This window comes from Zosterops lateralis (assembly GCF_965231275.1).
Source record: "Zosterops lateralis genome assembly, chromosome: 3".
Lineage (NCBI taxonomy): Eukaryota > Metazoa > Chordata > Aves > Passeriformes > Zosteropidae > Zosterops > Zosterops lateralis.
In genome coordinates this window covers 84,579,972-84,594,400 of record NC_139764.1, presented here as the reverse complement: position 1 = coordinate 84,594,400, position 14,429 = coordinate 84,579,972, and the positions used below count along the sequence as shown (strand labels likewise).

The following is a 14,429-nucleotide window of genomic DNA, read 5'->3' as shown; positions in this document are numbered from 1 at the left end:
CTGCTGGCAAGGCTGCAGCTGTGCTAATCCTGCCCCAGAAAATTCACTCCAACCTCTGTGCAACTGGAAAGTAAAATATGAATCAAGGATACAAGTGGGAGCTGAAAAGCAATTATAGGATGATATCATTTCTAGCATAGCAATTTGGACTTTAAGGTATTTTTACAGAGCATTAAATTGACCTCAAGATTTTTAAAAAGGTCCAGGCATAAGTTACTGTCATCTGCCAGTTAGATACTCAGAAACCTCGTGCCTGTAGCCTGAACCTCTCTAGGTCTGTTTATAGCATCTACATTCTACTTTTTCTCCTAGAGATCCAAATCATTTATATGGCAAATGAGGAAAACCCATCACCTTTGGAGGGAGGCTGTCAGCACTGCAACAAATGTTAGATATTTTCCTTCTACCTTCGCTTCCTCAGTACCTTCAACCTCCCTCTGGAGAAGTTTTAAATATGAATTATTACCAATCTAATAAAAAGAGACTGCTTTATGTCAATACTTACATTTGACTAGAAACATGTGTCCTGATCTCAGCATTAAAAGAAAACCAAACAAACATGAAAAAAAATACCTCAACAACATCAAAGACTTAGAAGATTGCTTTTAAGTACCTGAAAACCTTTTTTGAAAAAAGCTGCCAAAAACAACAGCAAACCCTATCCAGAAACCCTATGATGTACACAAGGAGCATACCAAGAGCAGGTTTCCTCTGTTCAGCTAAAATATTCTATAACAGTTATACCCATGTCTGACTAACAGTCCAGCAGTCCCCGGGTTATCAGAAGGATGTAAGAGACACTTCACAAGTGTAATCCATTTAATACTGATGTAGACATGCCTCAAGTAAGGAAGACACAATAGAGAACTTAATATTTTTATATCGAGTATGTCAGCAGTTTGGCAACTGAATTCCATCCTTTGCAGTCTCCTATAGCCAAGAGAAGATAAGAAACATCTCTGTATTTATGTACTATCTTCACTAACATTTATTGAGCAAAGCAAGATATATTCTGCAGTTATGTGAGCTCCATAGGGCCCAATCCTTCCCTCTCAACAAAATACTAGAAGAAGTACTAATATCCTATAATTCTGCATGTGTGCATAGGTGTCTCAATAGCTGCATTAGCATGTGCATTTCCACAGTGGGCCCTGAGGCATATGTAAATCTACATCATTATCACTGTAGGGGGGAGTTGAAATTGCAAAGCTCTATAGGGACCACAGACCCTGACTGACCATTTCGTATCTGGCTGTGGCAGTACTATTCAGGACTTTAAATGACTCAAACTTAAGAAACCAAAAGAATATTTACAGCAGTAATCTTATTTCACTCCCTTAAGTGACACCGTCAAGACTTCTGTACACATTTATGAGCTATGAGTAGTTAATGGTCACAGAGAGCACCACTTTCAAGCAGTTAAAATATCTACATACAAAACAAGAAAACAGAAATTAATTCATACTCAACTTACTGTGCTCATTAGTTCATGCTCACTTATTGTGCAATAAGTGCTCAACTTATTGTGTTTACTCCTGATATCAAACTGCATGAATGAGTGCATTTCTTACCCGATCACCTTTACCACCAGGAAGGCCTGGAGGACCAGGCAGTCCAGGAAGTCCCATATTACCCTGGGGACCCTGTGAAAATAAGTCAAGGATGTAAACTTAGCCAATCTTGTTTAGAATGAACAACTGAGGGTCATATCCTGAAGCAGATGGGGCAGAACCTTATTCCCAGAACAAACTTAGCTTGATGAAAGAGGATTATCTGATGCAAATTGGGCTGATCCAAAGTACAGCACTTTAAACAGAATCTTATGAATTCATTTCTGACAATCACCACAGAAATTACTTACAGGGTTTTCTATCCTCCAGTCGTTCAGTGACAGACTGGTTCTCTTAAAAATACTTCCCAAGATCTTGCACTCTGCGATTTGCACATTCCTCAGTAACAGTAGGCTCTTTCAGCCAAGACCTCCCCAGCTATGCTTCTGACTGATTCTGTGTAAATACTGCAGGAGCCCTGGTAAAAGGTGGCATTCATAATGTGCTCCATTCATTAGTTTCACAAAGCTGTTAGCAGAAAGCCAGCCTGTCACTACTCCTGTTCCCAGGAGCCCACACAGGAGTGTGCCACTCAGCTTTGCATGTCATAGGGTTTAGGGGTTTATCAAGCAGAAGAAAAAGTCACACACACCTCCCTGTAACTTAAAACAGCATCTTCTAATATTAGCATAGTCAGAGAGGACTGAAAAAGAAACTGAACTACCATTCATTTCAATGTTATTTTCAGCTCCCTGTGTGCCTAAATGGGTAGGTGCAGTTCCAGATGATACTATAGCTCCTTAAAAGTAAACATAAGCACTGAATATGCAAATAAACTGCTTACCAACTTCCCTGGTAAACCTGGAGGACCTGCAGGGCCTGTCTCCCCTCTGCTACCCTGGAAGCAGAAATAGAGGGACAACATTATTTCCTGGAATTCTTCCTGCAGTCTGGGAATAAAGTATGATTTTTTTTTCCCCCCTTAATGATATGTGATGCACACTACTTAGCCATTGGGTTTAACTAAAACTTCTTTTTCATCATGCAAAAATACCATATTCATTAAAACCAGTGAAACTTTCTGAGTAAACATTTTAAACAATGGCATATAACCTTTATTCATCATTAAAGGATTCAAGTAAGTAATTTTGCTGAGTGATTAAGCAAAATGAAGTTCCCTTCATGGGCTCACACCTGAGAGTTACCTGTCACAAACACATTCACTTCACTATGACAACTCTGGCAGGCATATTTAACTTTAGGCTTTTGCTTAGTTTCATCACCTGACCACATATTTATAGCACCTGATCCTCAATGCATAAATGCGAAAAGTGAATGCAGAAGTAACGCTTAACAAACTCATTCAGGTTTAAAAATCTAGAGTGTTATAGGGAAGGGTAAAAACCCTTTTAAAAATCACCATTTATAATAGTGATAAGCATAAATATGTGCTTTACTGGATCTTTGTATCTTCACTTCAGACATATTTATCCATTCATATCATCATACGCACATTAGTGCTACAACTCTTTTTTAATGCAGCCATTTGAATACATACTCTGGGTTAATCTGACGTATTGCCAAACTTGCAAAGATTTTAAACAATTTTTGAACTAAAGTACCTTTCTCAAAAGATTTTGTCCCTTATGATTAAATTTTTCAGAACAGCCTAGTAAGTTTTATAGCTTTATTCTCGCACATACAGACATATCCCTGGACAGATAAATTCAAACTACATCCCAACACAAGCCTAGGTCTCACTTAGGAAACTTTTCTTAAATTCACTGTGTGACTGTGTAAGAAGTATTTGCAATAAAAGAAAGATAGAACATTTAAGATGATAAAATGTCAAGAATTGAAGTGTCAAGAATTATGCAAGTTGATAAAGTATTATACAGCAACAGAAAATTTTAGATAAAAGCAGATCTTAGCATTCTAGTGCTCTATGCAACATATAATTTTAAATAAAGGATTTTTTTTCATAACAAGAACAATATTGTGAAATATTGTGGCATACTAAATAAAAGGAGACAGCAGACATGGCCTTTTACACTAGGTCATAAATGCAATGACAACTTCTCACACAAGCTTAGGAAAACTAAGACTACAATTCAAGAAATAATTAGGTATCCTGGAGAGATCACAGAACCAAACATAAACAGACTTTTCAATTAATTTCCTTCAAAATATCCTATGGTATTAAAATACCTATTAATTTAAAGCACTTTGCATAATTTCTAGAAGCTTTTTTATGTTGGGAAAAAGAAAGAAAGAAAGAAAAAATGTCCCCTAACTCACCTTCATCGTACAACCCAGAAAATGTATTAAAATTTTATTTATTCTCAAAATTCTGAACTACATCTCTGACCTAGAATACTGCTACATTTTTGATGCCGGAAAGATGAAGACTAAAATTATGGTCAACATTAGAAACTTGTCTTCTCATATCATTTTCATAACAAACATTGCTATACAGAGATGAAACAAAAAGAGTACAATCTTCGGAGAGTTAAAATCTGTTTTAATAAATCTCTTAAGCACATCAAAAGTTCTGCTGTCATACAAAATTCAAGAAAAAACTTTCATTTTATTTCAAATGCAGAAAAAATCCTTTGTCAAATGCACACCACGGGCACTTTGTCAAACACAATGCCTTTCTAAGGAAGCAAAGAATGAGGTTAGTTTACGGAAGGCCAGAATACAAATGAATAGTATTTCCTGTAATCATTGACATTATGTCTGTAAGGACAGATTATTTCAAACTATGGGCCAGCACTGCAAGATCTGCAGCAGTGTTTTAGCAAGTAAGAGAGGAACTGGAACCCAAAGAATGAGGAATCCCATCCCTGGCATAACTAGAAAGACTGTAATGCTTCCTCCAAGTTATACCAGACTGAAATGGCCCTAGGACAGGTTTTACAGTAAGCTGCTTACTCATAGTTCTGGGGAAAAAAAAAAAAAAAAAGAAAAAAAAAAAAGGCATCTTGTAATGTTGAAATGTCCTCATGCAAACATTTAAAATGCAACATAAGTTATGTCCTACAAGCACCTACATTTCCCCCACAGCCTATAGGAGGGTTTCTGTAATAGCTGGTTCATGTTGACATGTGTTCTTGGTTAGATGAAATGTTCCTCTGTGCTCTAAGTCACTACAGGCAGTATTTGGAGCAGAAGACAGTTTGGCCATGTCCTCAGCCTACCTTTCTTAGACAGCAGCCTCCTGTGTAACAGTGCACAGCTTAAGGCCACCCACAAATTAATAGGCATGCTGCACTGGTTTTAACAAAAAGACTACCAGAATCTGTATGGTTTTATGCACTTTCGACACACTTCAGAATCTGTACTTTCCCTAGAGGTGAAACACTTGAGGAGGGAAAGTAGCCACTCTAGTTTGGAGTGAGCTGAGACAGAGCAGCTTGTATCCATGCTGGTGAACATTCCATGCCTCCAGGAAAGGCACATGGAAAATGGTAAGTGTGGAATGACAGCACAGCACTGCAAGTCTGAACACCACAGGGGTGCAGCCCTTCCACAGCTCCTGTGCTAGACTGTAGTTACCACAAAATCTACCTTTCCTTTGTTTCAAGGCACAATGCCTGAATCACTCAATACATTTAAATATTTAATGTCTTTCTCACAGACCCGTTATATTCAGCCTTTTAATGTAACACATGTAAGAAGACCTTACAGGATTTACAGTTGACCTTCCTTTTAGGTTGCCTGGGAAGGTTTTCATCCTCACTGAAATTTTGAAGACGTGATCCTTTTGTAAAATTCTCACAAACAGTTATAGAATGCATTTGCATGCTAAGGGAGTTTCACTGGCTTATTGATTTCCTGTTCATCAATTGAGTGGAATGATAAGAATGAGAATACATCCCAGCTAATTTGCATCTCACTTAGTTGCCCAGATCATTGAAACACTAATTAGAATCACTTGAGAAGTAATCCACAGCATATAGTGTAATAACCCTTTACTGCTTAAAATGTTGTTATTAATTATAACTAACTTTTATATATATTATTAAATATATGTCATAGGATTGCCATGGAGAATTAAATCTCTGCAGAATAAAGAAGAATAAACAAAGTACATTTTGGATTTTTTAAAACTTCATATTCAAACTTTTTTGCAAGCCCATGTTTCAACTATATACTTATAAGACTTCAACTTACCAAATTTTTGTAATGCAAAATCTCAGAGGAAATACTCATTTAAGTTCAAGGATTTATCCACAGAAGCATCAACAGGACTCTGACCCTCAACAGAGTATTGAAATCATCCAAGTAAGTAAACTAACATTTGATAGAAGAGTAAACATAAAAGCAACTTTCTCTGAGATTTTAAATGTAACTTTGCAACTTTGCCAGAGTAATAATTAAATAATTATCTGCTCAGGATGATGGTAAGAGGTAGATGTTGCATGAAATGCTCCCTTCTCTCAACTATGCCATGCTTTGGGCAGAAGCAACAACCCACTAGATGTCATCCTCTTGTGGCCAAGTCTAGAGGGCAGACACCTTTCATTCTGTGTCTACAGTGTTAGCTGAAGGACAGCTTTGGTACACTAGCTCCATTACAAACCCATTTTTTACATTTTACTGTCTACACTCCTTAGGAGAAGCCAACATTATAACATCTGCTGACATTCAGAGGTCTACTGTGCCCAAAAGTCAAGAAAAGTTGTTGTTGGAGGTGGAGGAGGGGTAAACAAAGAGGTATCTGACAAGAATCTGGCCATGTTGTTTATGAAGACAGGTGTGGTTACTAGGAGAAGTGAAGAGGCTTAAAGCTTATAAATCTTGACTGGGATATGTCATCTGCAAGTGTTACTGAAAAAGTGCTACCCCGTACAAACCCTGTTGCAAAGTTGGGCAGAGTCAAAAAGTTTTTTCACATTTACCTAGAGGCTTAGGTTTACTGGATAAAAAGTACCTGCAAAGATAGAAATGCACTTTGTCCTTTTGACTCTGCTATAAACACTCTAATGCTAACTAACCCCTTTAGCTCTACTTTGAAGGTAAACTATGACATCACTTGTGGAACATGTCTGAAATTACATATAAAAAACATGTCCACTAATTCCTAAACATAGCATATAAATCCTACTATTATCTACCAACTACAGAAAGTGACACATTATTTCAGTTGCAGTCATGTAAAAGGAATATGATAGAAAAGCTGCATTTTAGTTACTTTAACTAAACTACTTAGGGTAACCAAAGTTACATTTCAGCATAGGCAGGACAGAAATATCTTTAAAGACCAGAAAATTACTTAGCTGAAAGTAACTTAAGATGCTAAAAACAGCATTCTCCTCTAACTTTAGGCTGTGTGACATTTGAGTACTAAATCCAAGGTACTCTCCAGGTTTCCTCTCTATAGTGAGACAACGGCACTTCCAGAGAGGAAGTCAGCCCAACTGACCAGGGCCCCTCAGAAGTCTCTCAGAGGGGCTGTGGTACCAAATTTTAGGCAGCTGGATATTTAGTCTATGTTGCTAATGTTGGGAAAATATGTATTCCTTCCTAATTACAAAACAACATATATGAATGTTGGCCTGCATATGCATTGAGTTTGCTCAATATTCTAGACACATATTGAACTTTAAGTGATTACTTCAATATTAAAAGCTCTCTGCAAAACCACAGGGTGCAATACAGGCTCTCAAAATGTTAGCAATTTATAGGTTAAATAGTTAAAGAAAAGCAAAGGATGAAAAAGCAGAGGCAGGGGTCAGTATTTTTTGCAGAAACTAAATTAGATGACTAAATCTCAGCAAATATGAAAGAAAATGGTTAAGCAGCTCAGGGAGCATGACTAAAATCCACTGATTAGGAATGACACTCCCACATTTGAGAATTTCTTCCTTTGGCCCACCTGCCATGATGACTGACTTGGAAATGTTTAAATCACAAATGAGTTTGGTAATTACTTAGATTGGTCAGAACGATGTGAAGCAAACATAAGATTAACCAACAAAACAGAGTAGGGTGTATAATCTGTTTCATTTAGAAATAAAAGGCAAAATTTCCATGTTGCTCCAGTTGTTTTTCCAGTTTACTGAACACGTGAATAACAAAATGGGTTTTTTTCCCCTACCCAGTAAGATACCAGTTGAAGTTTTTTTAAGGAAAAGCAATAATAGACTAAAGTGATACTTTTCAAAGCAAGTTCCTCCTAGGATATTTGTCAGAGGTGAGGAAAAAGAGTCTCCTAACACATGAGTTTGCCATGAGTTTTTAACTAGAGCTAGTAATCTTGTTTTCAAATATTTAGTGTCTTCCCTTTGAAACTATAAAAGTTTACACACTCTTGAAAGGCCAAAATTTGAATCTGCTGTTTAGTAACAATATCTTTTCAACTACATTCCAACAGCTGGTTAACAACAAAATACACTAAAATAACATGGTTTATGACAGAGGCCTCTACAAGTTATTTGGCAAACAATACAAAAGTATTATTTGTCCCACAGAGCCACTGATAATAGTACTCTCTTGTGTAATTTTGAAAAACTACACACTAGTTGAAGTGAAATTTTTTTCTCAAAAAATGTCCTTTAGAAGTAGATAAAGCTGAAAAATCCCTGTGATTTTTAAATATAACACAAATGTAAGCATGCAAGTTTTCCCTAATGCAAATACCAGCCTGCTGGCCATATTAGCAGAGTCAGCCTTGTTATCCCTCCATGGACCTTCACCAGATGTCCTTTCCTCTGGAGTTCTGGCCCTCCTGGACCCACCAGCTGTGTTGTCTCACTCAGTTGCAATGCAAGGAACAGGAGTAAGTGAAATAGGGGAGTAAATTTAGTGTGCCTGTTGCTGTGCAACTGATATATTAGGGGACTGAAATTCCCCATATCCTGCAAAACATCAAGGTTTTTTCTTTCTCCAAGGAGTAAGCCCAACCCTTCCTGACCTCTACCTTAGTCTTCTATAGCAAGAATAAAATGGAACAAAGGGGCAAGGAGAAAGAACTGAAGTGAGTTATAAAGTAAATAATTCAAAATAAGAAGTAGGCCAAGAAAAATACCTGAATAGTAATCATAAATTCTTCAGGCTTTGAAAGTGCTTGGTTATGCAACTTTGGTCTAAAACAATCAAGTGTTAAAGCTGTGAGAAAATTTCAAATTAGGAAAGAAAATAAAAATCTCTTTAGAACAATTATAATTGAATTATAATTGCTTTTCTCAACTTATTGCCAAGTTTTCTAGTTTTAGAAGTTTGAAAAATCATGTCATATGGAATTATTTAAACAGCACATTATTTTTTTCCCTAGAAATGGAAGGGCAGAATCCTAAAAGAAGTAGTTCAAATGTATCTTCTACATGTATCTGCTGCAGAAGAAAGAGAAAACATCCTTTATTCTGCCCTGGAAATAAATATTGACTCAGCTTAGACCAAAGCTCTCTGAAGTTCAATAATACAACACTGTGTCCTACTGAAACAAAGAAACTCTCATCATCCCCCTTTTTGTGTAGATGTAAAGCATTCCTCAAAAAAAAAAAAAAAAAAAAAAAAAAAAAAAAAAAAAAAAAAGAAAGTTATTCCAGTCATATGCTGCCTGTAGTCTCAAGCTGATGAAAGCCACCATAGTTATTATCCAAGGCTCTTTACAGCTTTAAGGGAACTACAGAAGAGAAGTCGCTTACTGTTTGATGTCCCACATACAAATTTACTTCCTTTCTCCACGTTGTTTGACCAAAACTTTTCTTTCTATGCTTTGGTTCTAATGTTTACATGTTTTCCAAAATGAATGCACTTTATAAACACAGAGAAAATAAAGGCAAGGAATCCAGATGTCTTGCTGGTCTCTAGAGTGACAAAAGGAAAAATCACTATATTTAATCTGCTTTAAGTATTTCTGTCCATCTACAGGGTTACTAATAATTAACCTTGTGTGTCAACCCCTGTTCTACGGACTGCTGATTTTGTAAATTCATGTTCACATCGAAAGGATTAAAAGAATACTTCAGCAGATTACAGTGCATTATCAGAGTGGGCAATTACTTTGGTCTAATTCAATTACAATTCTTGTTCCTGTTACAAGTGTACAGGATCAGTCTAAGAGGGCTGAAAACCTTTTTGAGTGTACTTTTAAATACAAATAACAAAAATAAAGACAAAAACAAAAACTTGTTTGCTAGTTGGATATTTGGGATGCTGAAAAGTACCTGTATTCCATCCTAGTAAATGCTCTTATAATCCTCATTTTGTATCATTCTTAAGGCAGCTGTGGACACAGCAGCAATGCAAAGACTATCCAAAATAAATGTGATCTCATGCATTAATACATCTAGCACATGATAGCATGAACCACAGGGAAAAAAAAAAAAAAAAAACCAAACACACCTAGAAGAAAATGGAATCTGTTACTTGGCTGACTGCTGGTGTATCTTTAGGAGTTAATTCAGAGAAGATATTCCTGGCCCTTACAAATAAATCACAGACAGTACCTCACTAATCCTTGCATGAGAATAACCCTTCAACTGCATGAGCAAAATTTGTGTCATTGTATTACAGCAGAAGCTCAGAAAATTCCAGGAAATCATCCCCAGGGTATCAGTGGCAAGAGGGAAGCCTGAAAAACCAATTGCTTGCAGAGCCTGAAGCCTGGTTAATGTCATCAGAGTGAATATTTGTGCATGAAAATTTTCTTCAAATCACTGATCCTCTCATTCCTCTCCATCCAGAAGGATTAACAGCAAAGGGAAATTAGATCAGCCTTATGCAGCTTCAAACCATGTCAGGTCCACTCTAGAGAAAATCAGAAAGCAGTACCCAACACTCTCCAGTATCCAGCTGTCCTTTTTTCTTCAAAACTGAGCCTTAACAAATATCATCAGTTCACTTTTCTTAGCAGATTTATTTCCTGCAGCAAGCTACCTGCCTAGCAGCCATTTCTCCAGTCTTCCAAACCTTTCTAGTGTTAAGGAAAATCTTCAGGGAAAGAAATTACAGCAGCAGTGCTTCCAGTGAAAGATAAATCCTATTTTTCACACCACTATATCTATGTTAATAATGCCAACCAGACTGTTGCGGGGAAGAACAGGAGCTTGATTCTGGCTTTTCTCTCAAACCACACTTATTCTCCGTTTCAGCTTTTACTTGGCATATTTAATACAAAGACAAGAAGACTATAAAAGAAAGGTTAAATTTTTAAGTTTTCACCAAAGCCAAAAACAATCATAGGACATTATTGGACATATACAGGACTGTATTTCTCTATGTGATGATGCACATCCTCTTGGTACAGAAGGTAAAGAACTGGTATTTACCTCAAATTTTAGAACTTAAGATGAATAATAATTTTACCTTGTGGCTAGCTTCAGCAACCCTATCTTGAGACACTGCAATTTTACCTATTCTGAATTAGAAGTTTATTCCATACTTACCGGTGGTCCCCGGGGTCCTGTTGGACCTGCTTCTCCCTCTGGGCCCTGTTGACCCTGTTTTGGGGAACAAATTTGAAATGCGACAAATTTGAAAAGTGATCTTATATATATATATTTTTTTTCTAGATATTTTGTATAAGATTGATGGTTTTTACCTGTTTACCAGGATTTCCCATTAACCCTGGCACCCCAGGAGGACCTCTATTACCCTGTTGGGCAGAAAATAAAAATATTAGCCAAGCCAACGGTTTGCTCTTCCATTTAAAATAAAAACAAAATCTGTCTATGTTAATTTTTTAACTTCTGCCTTATTTGATGTTCTTTTAACTTTGACCAAACCTTTCTATCTAATTTGTCAAAAATCAGATTTCAGTTCCTTTGCTGTTTGTGTGCTGACAAATCCCAAACAGATTTGATTGCTGTTTTCAAATCACAGAAAGCAGTATCACTCCATGTAATTTCAGACAAAAAAATCATGTCTCAGTCTAGTTTTCTTTTTCAATTACTTACAGCTAAACTCAAACATCATTATCTGAAATATTCCACAGTCTCAATCTTACAACAATTTTTTTAACTAAGTTGGAATTGATGTTGCAATTTGATGCTACCTAAATAGAGATAACAACTTCTGTGATTGAATCAGCTTAGGGTGGCGATAAATAATATTCTTGTTATGAATCGTCATTTCAAGATCTAGTGAGGTAGGCATGTCAAAACCTTCCTCTAGCAATGATTTCCACAAATTTAAAAGGAAATGGCCCTTTTTAGGTATTATTTAATGCCTAGAATAATGAAAACCACATTGTGTAGCACAAGAATCATGAAAATGCAGAGGCCAAAGCTGATTAAAAACTATATTTAATTCCTGCAGCCTAAGGCTTGTCTCTTAACACAAGAGAAGGTTAGTACAATTTCATTGAATATCTTAGAACTTTAGATACTTTAGCACTTTATTTGTGCTTTAGACAAGAAAGACAATACTCAAGACATTTTACCTTTGGGCCAGGAATGCCTTTCATACCTGGAGAGCCTGGGAAACCCTGAAAGAAAAAATATTTACATTTATTGTTGTTAAGGGGATTGGAAATGGTGGTTTGGGGTGGGGTTATTTTTGGGGTTTTTTTTGGTTTTTTGTAGGGTTTTTTTTTGGGGGGGGGGGTTGTTTGTTTGTTTGTTTGTTTTGTGGTTTGTTTTTTTTTATCTCTTATGCTTGAGTATTTCTAATCTTTTTACTTGATATTGAAGCACTTTCATTCAGTAAGAGACCAAGCTTGAATTCTTTCTGTTTACAGAGGAACAGAAAAGGAGTATTATTCTTATTTTATAGATTGCAAAAGGAGCATAGATAAGTGAGGAGTTGTAACTTCTGTCTTACACTAGAAATACATGCTTGTCCCAGTATGCTGAGAGTGGAGGTGCAGATTTTAATTTACGTTTGGACATTTTTCATTCCTTCCTCACCTCTCTGCAACAGTTCATAGCAAGTATGCTTTTACCAAATCGTCTTCCAAGCTCGAGTTCACTAAGTATTACAAATTTATGTCCAGTTCTGTTTTAAAACATCTTCACCATACCTCACAGCAATTACTCCTGCAGCAAAGTGTTTTAAAGAGGCTTCTATTTAGCTTTTGACAATTGGCACAGTTTTCAAACTTAGTTAATGCACAAGGATTACCTTCTGAAAGAACCCATAAAGCACTAGTGATTCCCTGCAAGCTCCCCACAGGGGATATACACTGGAGACCCACAGAAAGAAGCATGAGTGTGATGCACTCCAGATGTTCTGAGCTAGGAGAATATCAAAGGATGATTGTTCACAGAAGGTATGTTGGACTAGCAGCTCAGCTTTTCCTGCTCAGCCTGGGAATAGTTTGGCCCTGGTCAATCTAATGAGACCAGCCCTAATTGTGGGGTCACATCATAGTATCCTCAGGGTCTCAGGTAGGAGAAACACAAGAGTCACATCCTGACCACAAATATTTTGTGGGGCCAAGTTCCTCACAATGGCATCATAAGGAGATCTAGACCTTTGTGTAGAGGTTTTGCATATACATAGCAGAATTTCTCCCTGCATTAAACATACTTCCTCTGAGCCTTTTGCTTATATTTTCACTGGAATTACTCCAATATCAAATCAACCTATACACAGCCTTTCTACAATTTGAACTGAGCCTACCTTTCAAAGGTAAAATATTTGATACTTACTGGCAATCCCTGGAGCCCTGTATCACCTGGAGCTCCAGGTTTTCCTGGTTCACCCTGTAAAACATTTTAAGTTGTAATATATGCAAATCAAACATGAGGGAAAAATTTATTTCTGGAACACAGAGTTGACATACTTTCAGTTCTGTAGTAAAGAAATGTTAATTCAATTACCCTCATCATGTGCATAAAGCCATGAGCAGCAGCCACAAATTAATGAATAAATCTAGGGCACGACCAAAGCTCAGAAATATGCCAATTGTGCCTTACTTTAGCTCCAGGCATTCCAGGGATCCCTTCACGGCCATCAACTCCTGGTAAGCCCTTGAAAAAAGACAAAAAAAATTATTGTAACATGGAAAAGATTTTACCCAAGCACTAATATACAAAGTAACAGCAAATGAAACAAATAAAGAAATTAAATATACATACAGGCTCTCCTTTAGGCCCAGGGAGGCCATTTATTCCTCTTGTACCTTGAGGACCCTGAGAATAATAACAATATTTAAAAATTAAGCTAAAGACAATGAAATGACAGATTAAAAGAATGTCAATGTATACTCATTCACATTACTCTGAGAGTTATGCACTGTTTATATGCTATTAAGTAACTAATGTTTGTAAGGCAAAAAGAGTCAAAATTTGTCTGTGCTCACCCTTTCTCCCTTTGGACCTGCCTCTCCTAGTGGACCTCTCTGTCCTTGATCCCCCTACAGAAAAAAAAAAAAAATTATAAATAAAACAAGAAAAAACTTCCCTGTATTTTTTAGCTAAACCTCTCAGAAAATCAAGTACAATTCATATTTGGTGAAAGGAGACATCTTAAAATCACACTATATTTAAAAATGCAGTTTCTTAAAGCTGCAGCTGACAGATATATTTTAAAAAACACAACTCAAGCCATCACCTGAGATTTCAGGAGTGTCTAAGCAAGGGACGTTGCACTTGTTTGTTTAACACAGAGTTACTGGCTATTGCAAGCAAAAATTCCAGTTATGGAAGCAGAGAGCAATGAAGAATTTAAGAAAAAAACAAACCAACCAAATACCCCAAACAAATAAAACACATAGACAATAAAAACCTCCAACAAAAACTGCCCAAATCGCCCTGTGCGGGTTTTGTTCCAGTTGGATACCTAAAAAATTCCAAGGCACCCTAATGCACAGAAGGACTCAGAAGGAAGAGGAAACCATCACATACTAAGAAGTTAAAATGGATTCATCTACCTCAAATTCTTTAGGAACATTAAGACATTACTGACTCAAGATCACTCTAACAACAT

The 14,429-nt window shown here is 36.7% G+C and overlaps 1 protein-coding gene across 1 annotated transcript in view; it reads right to left on the bottom strand.

The window, feature by feature from the left end:
* Nucleotides 1-14,429, bottom strand: part of COL9A1 (collagen type IX alpha 1 chain) — a 48,256-nt gene that overhangs the window by 14,291 nt on the left and 19,536 nt on the right. Inside the window, exons 16-24 of the mRNA XM_083858310.1 lie at nt 13,804-13,857; nt 13,580-13,633; nt 13,418-13,471; nt 13,151-13,204; nt 11,941-11,985; nt 11,101-11,154; nt 10,946-10,999; nt 2,395-2,448; nt 1,572-1,643 (exon numbers count right to left, since the gene is read on the bottom strand). Of these exons, the coding sequence (XP_083714436.1) occupies nt 1,572-1,643; nt 2,395-2,448; nt 10,946-10,999; nt 11,101-11,154; nt 11,941-11,985; nt 13,151-13,204; nt 13,418-13,471; nt 13,580-13,633; nt 13,804-13,857 (495 nt within the window). The remainder of the gene's footprint in view (nt 1-1,571; nt 1,644-2,394; nt 2,449-10,945; nt 11,000-11,100; nt 11,155-11,940; nt 11,986-13,150; nt 13,205-13,417; nt 13,472-13,579; nt 13,634-13,803; nt 13,858-14,429) is intronic.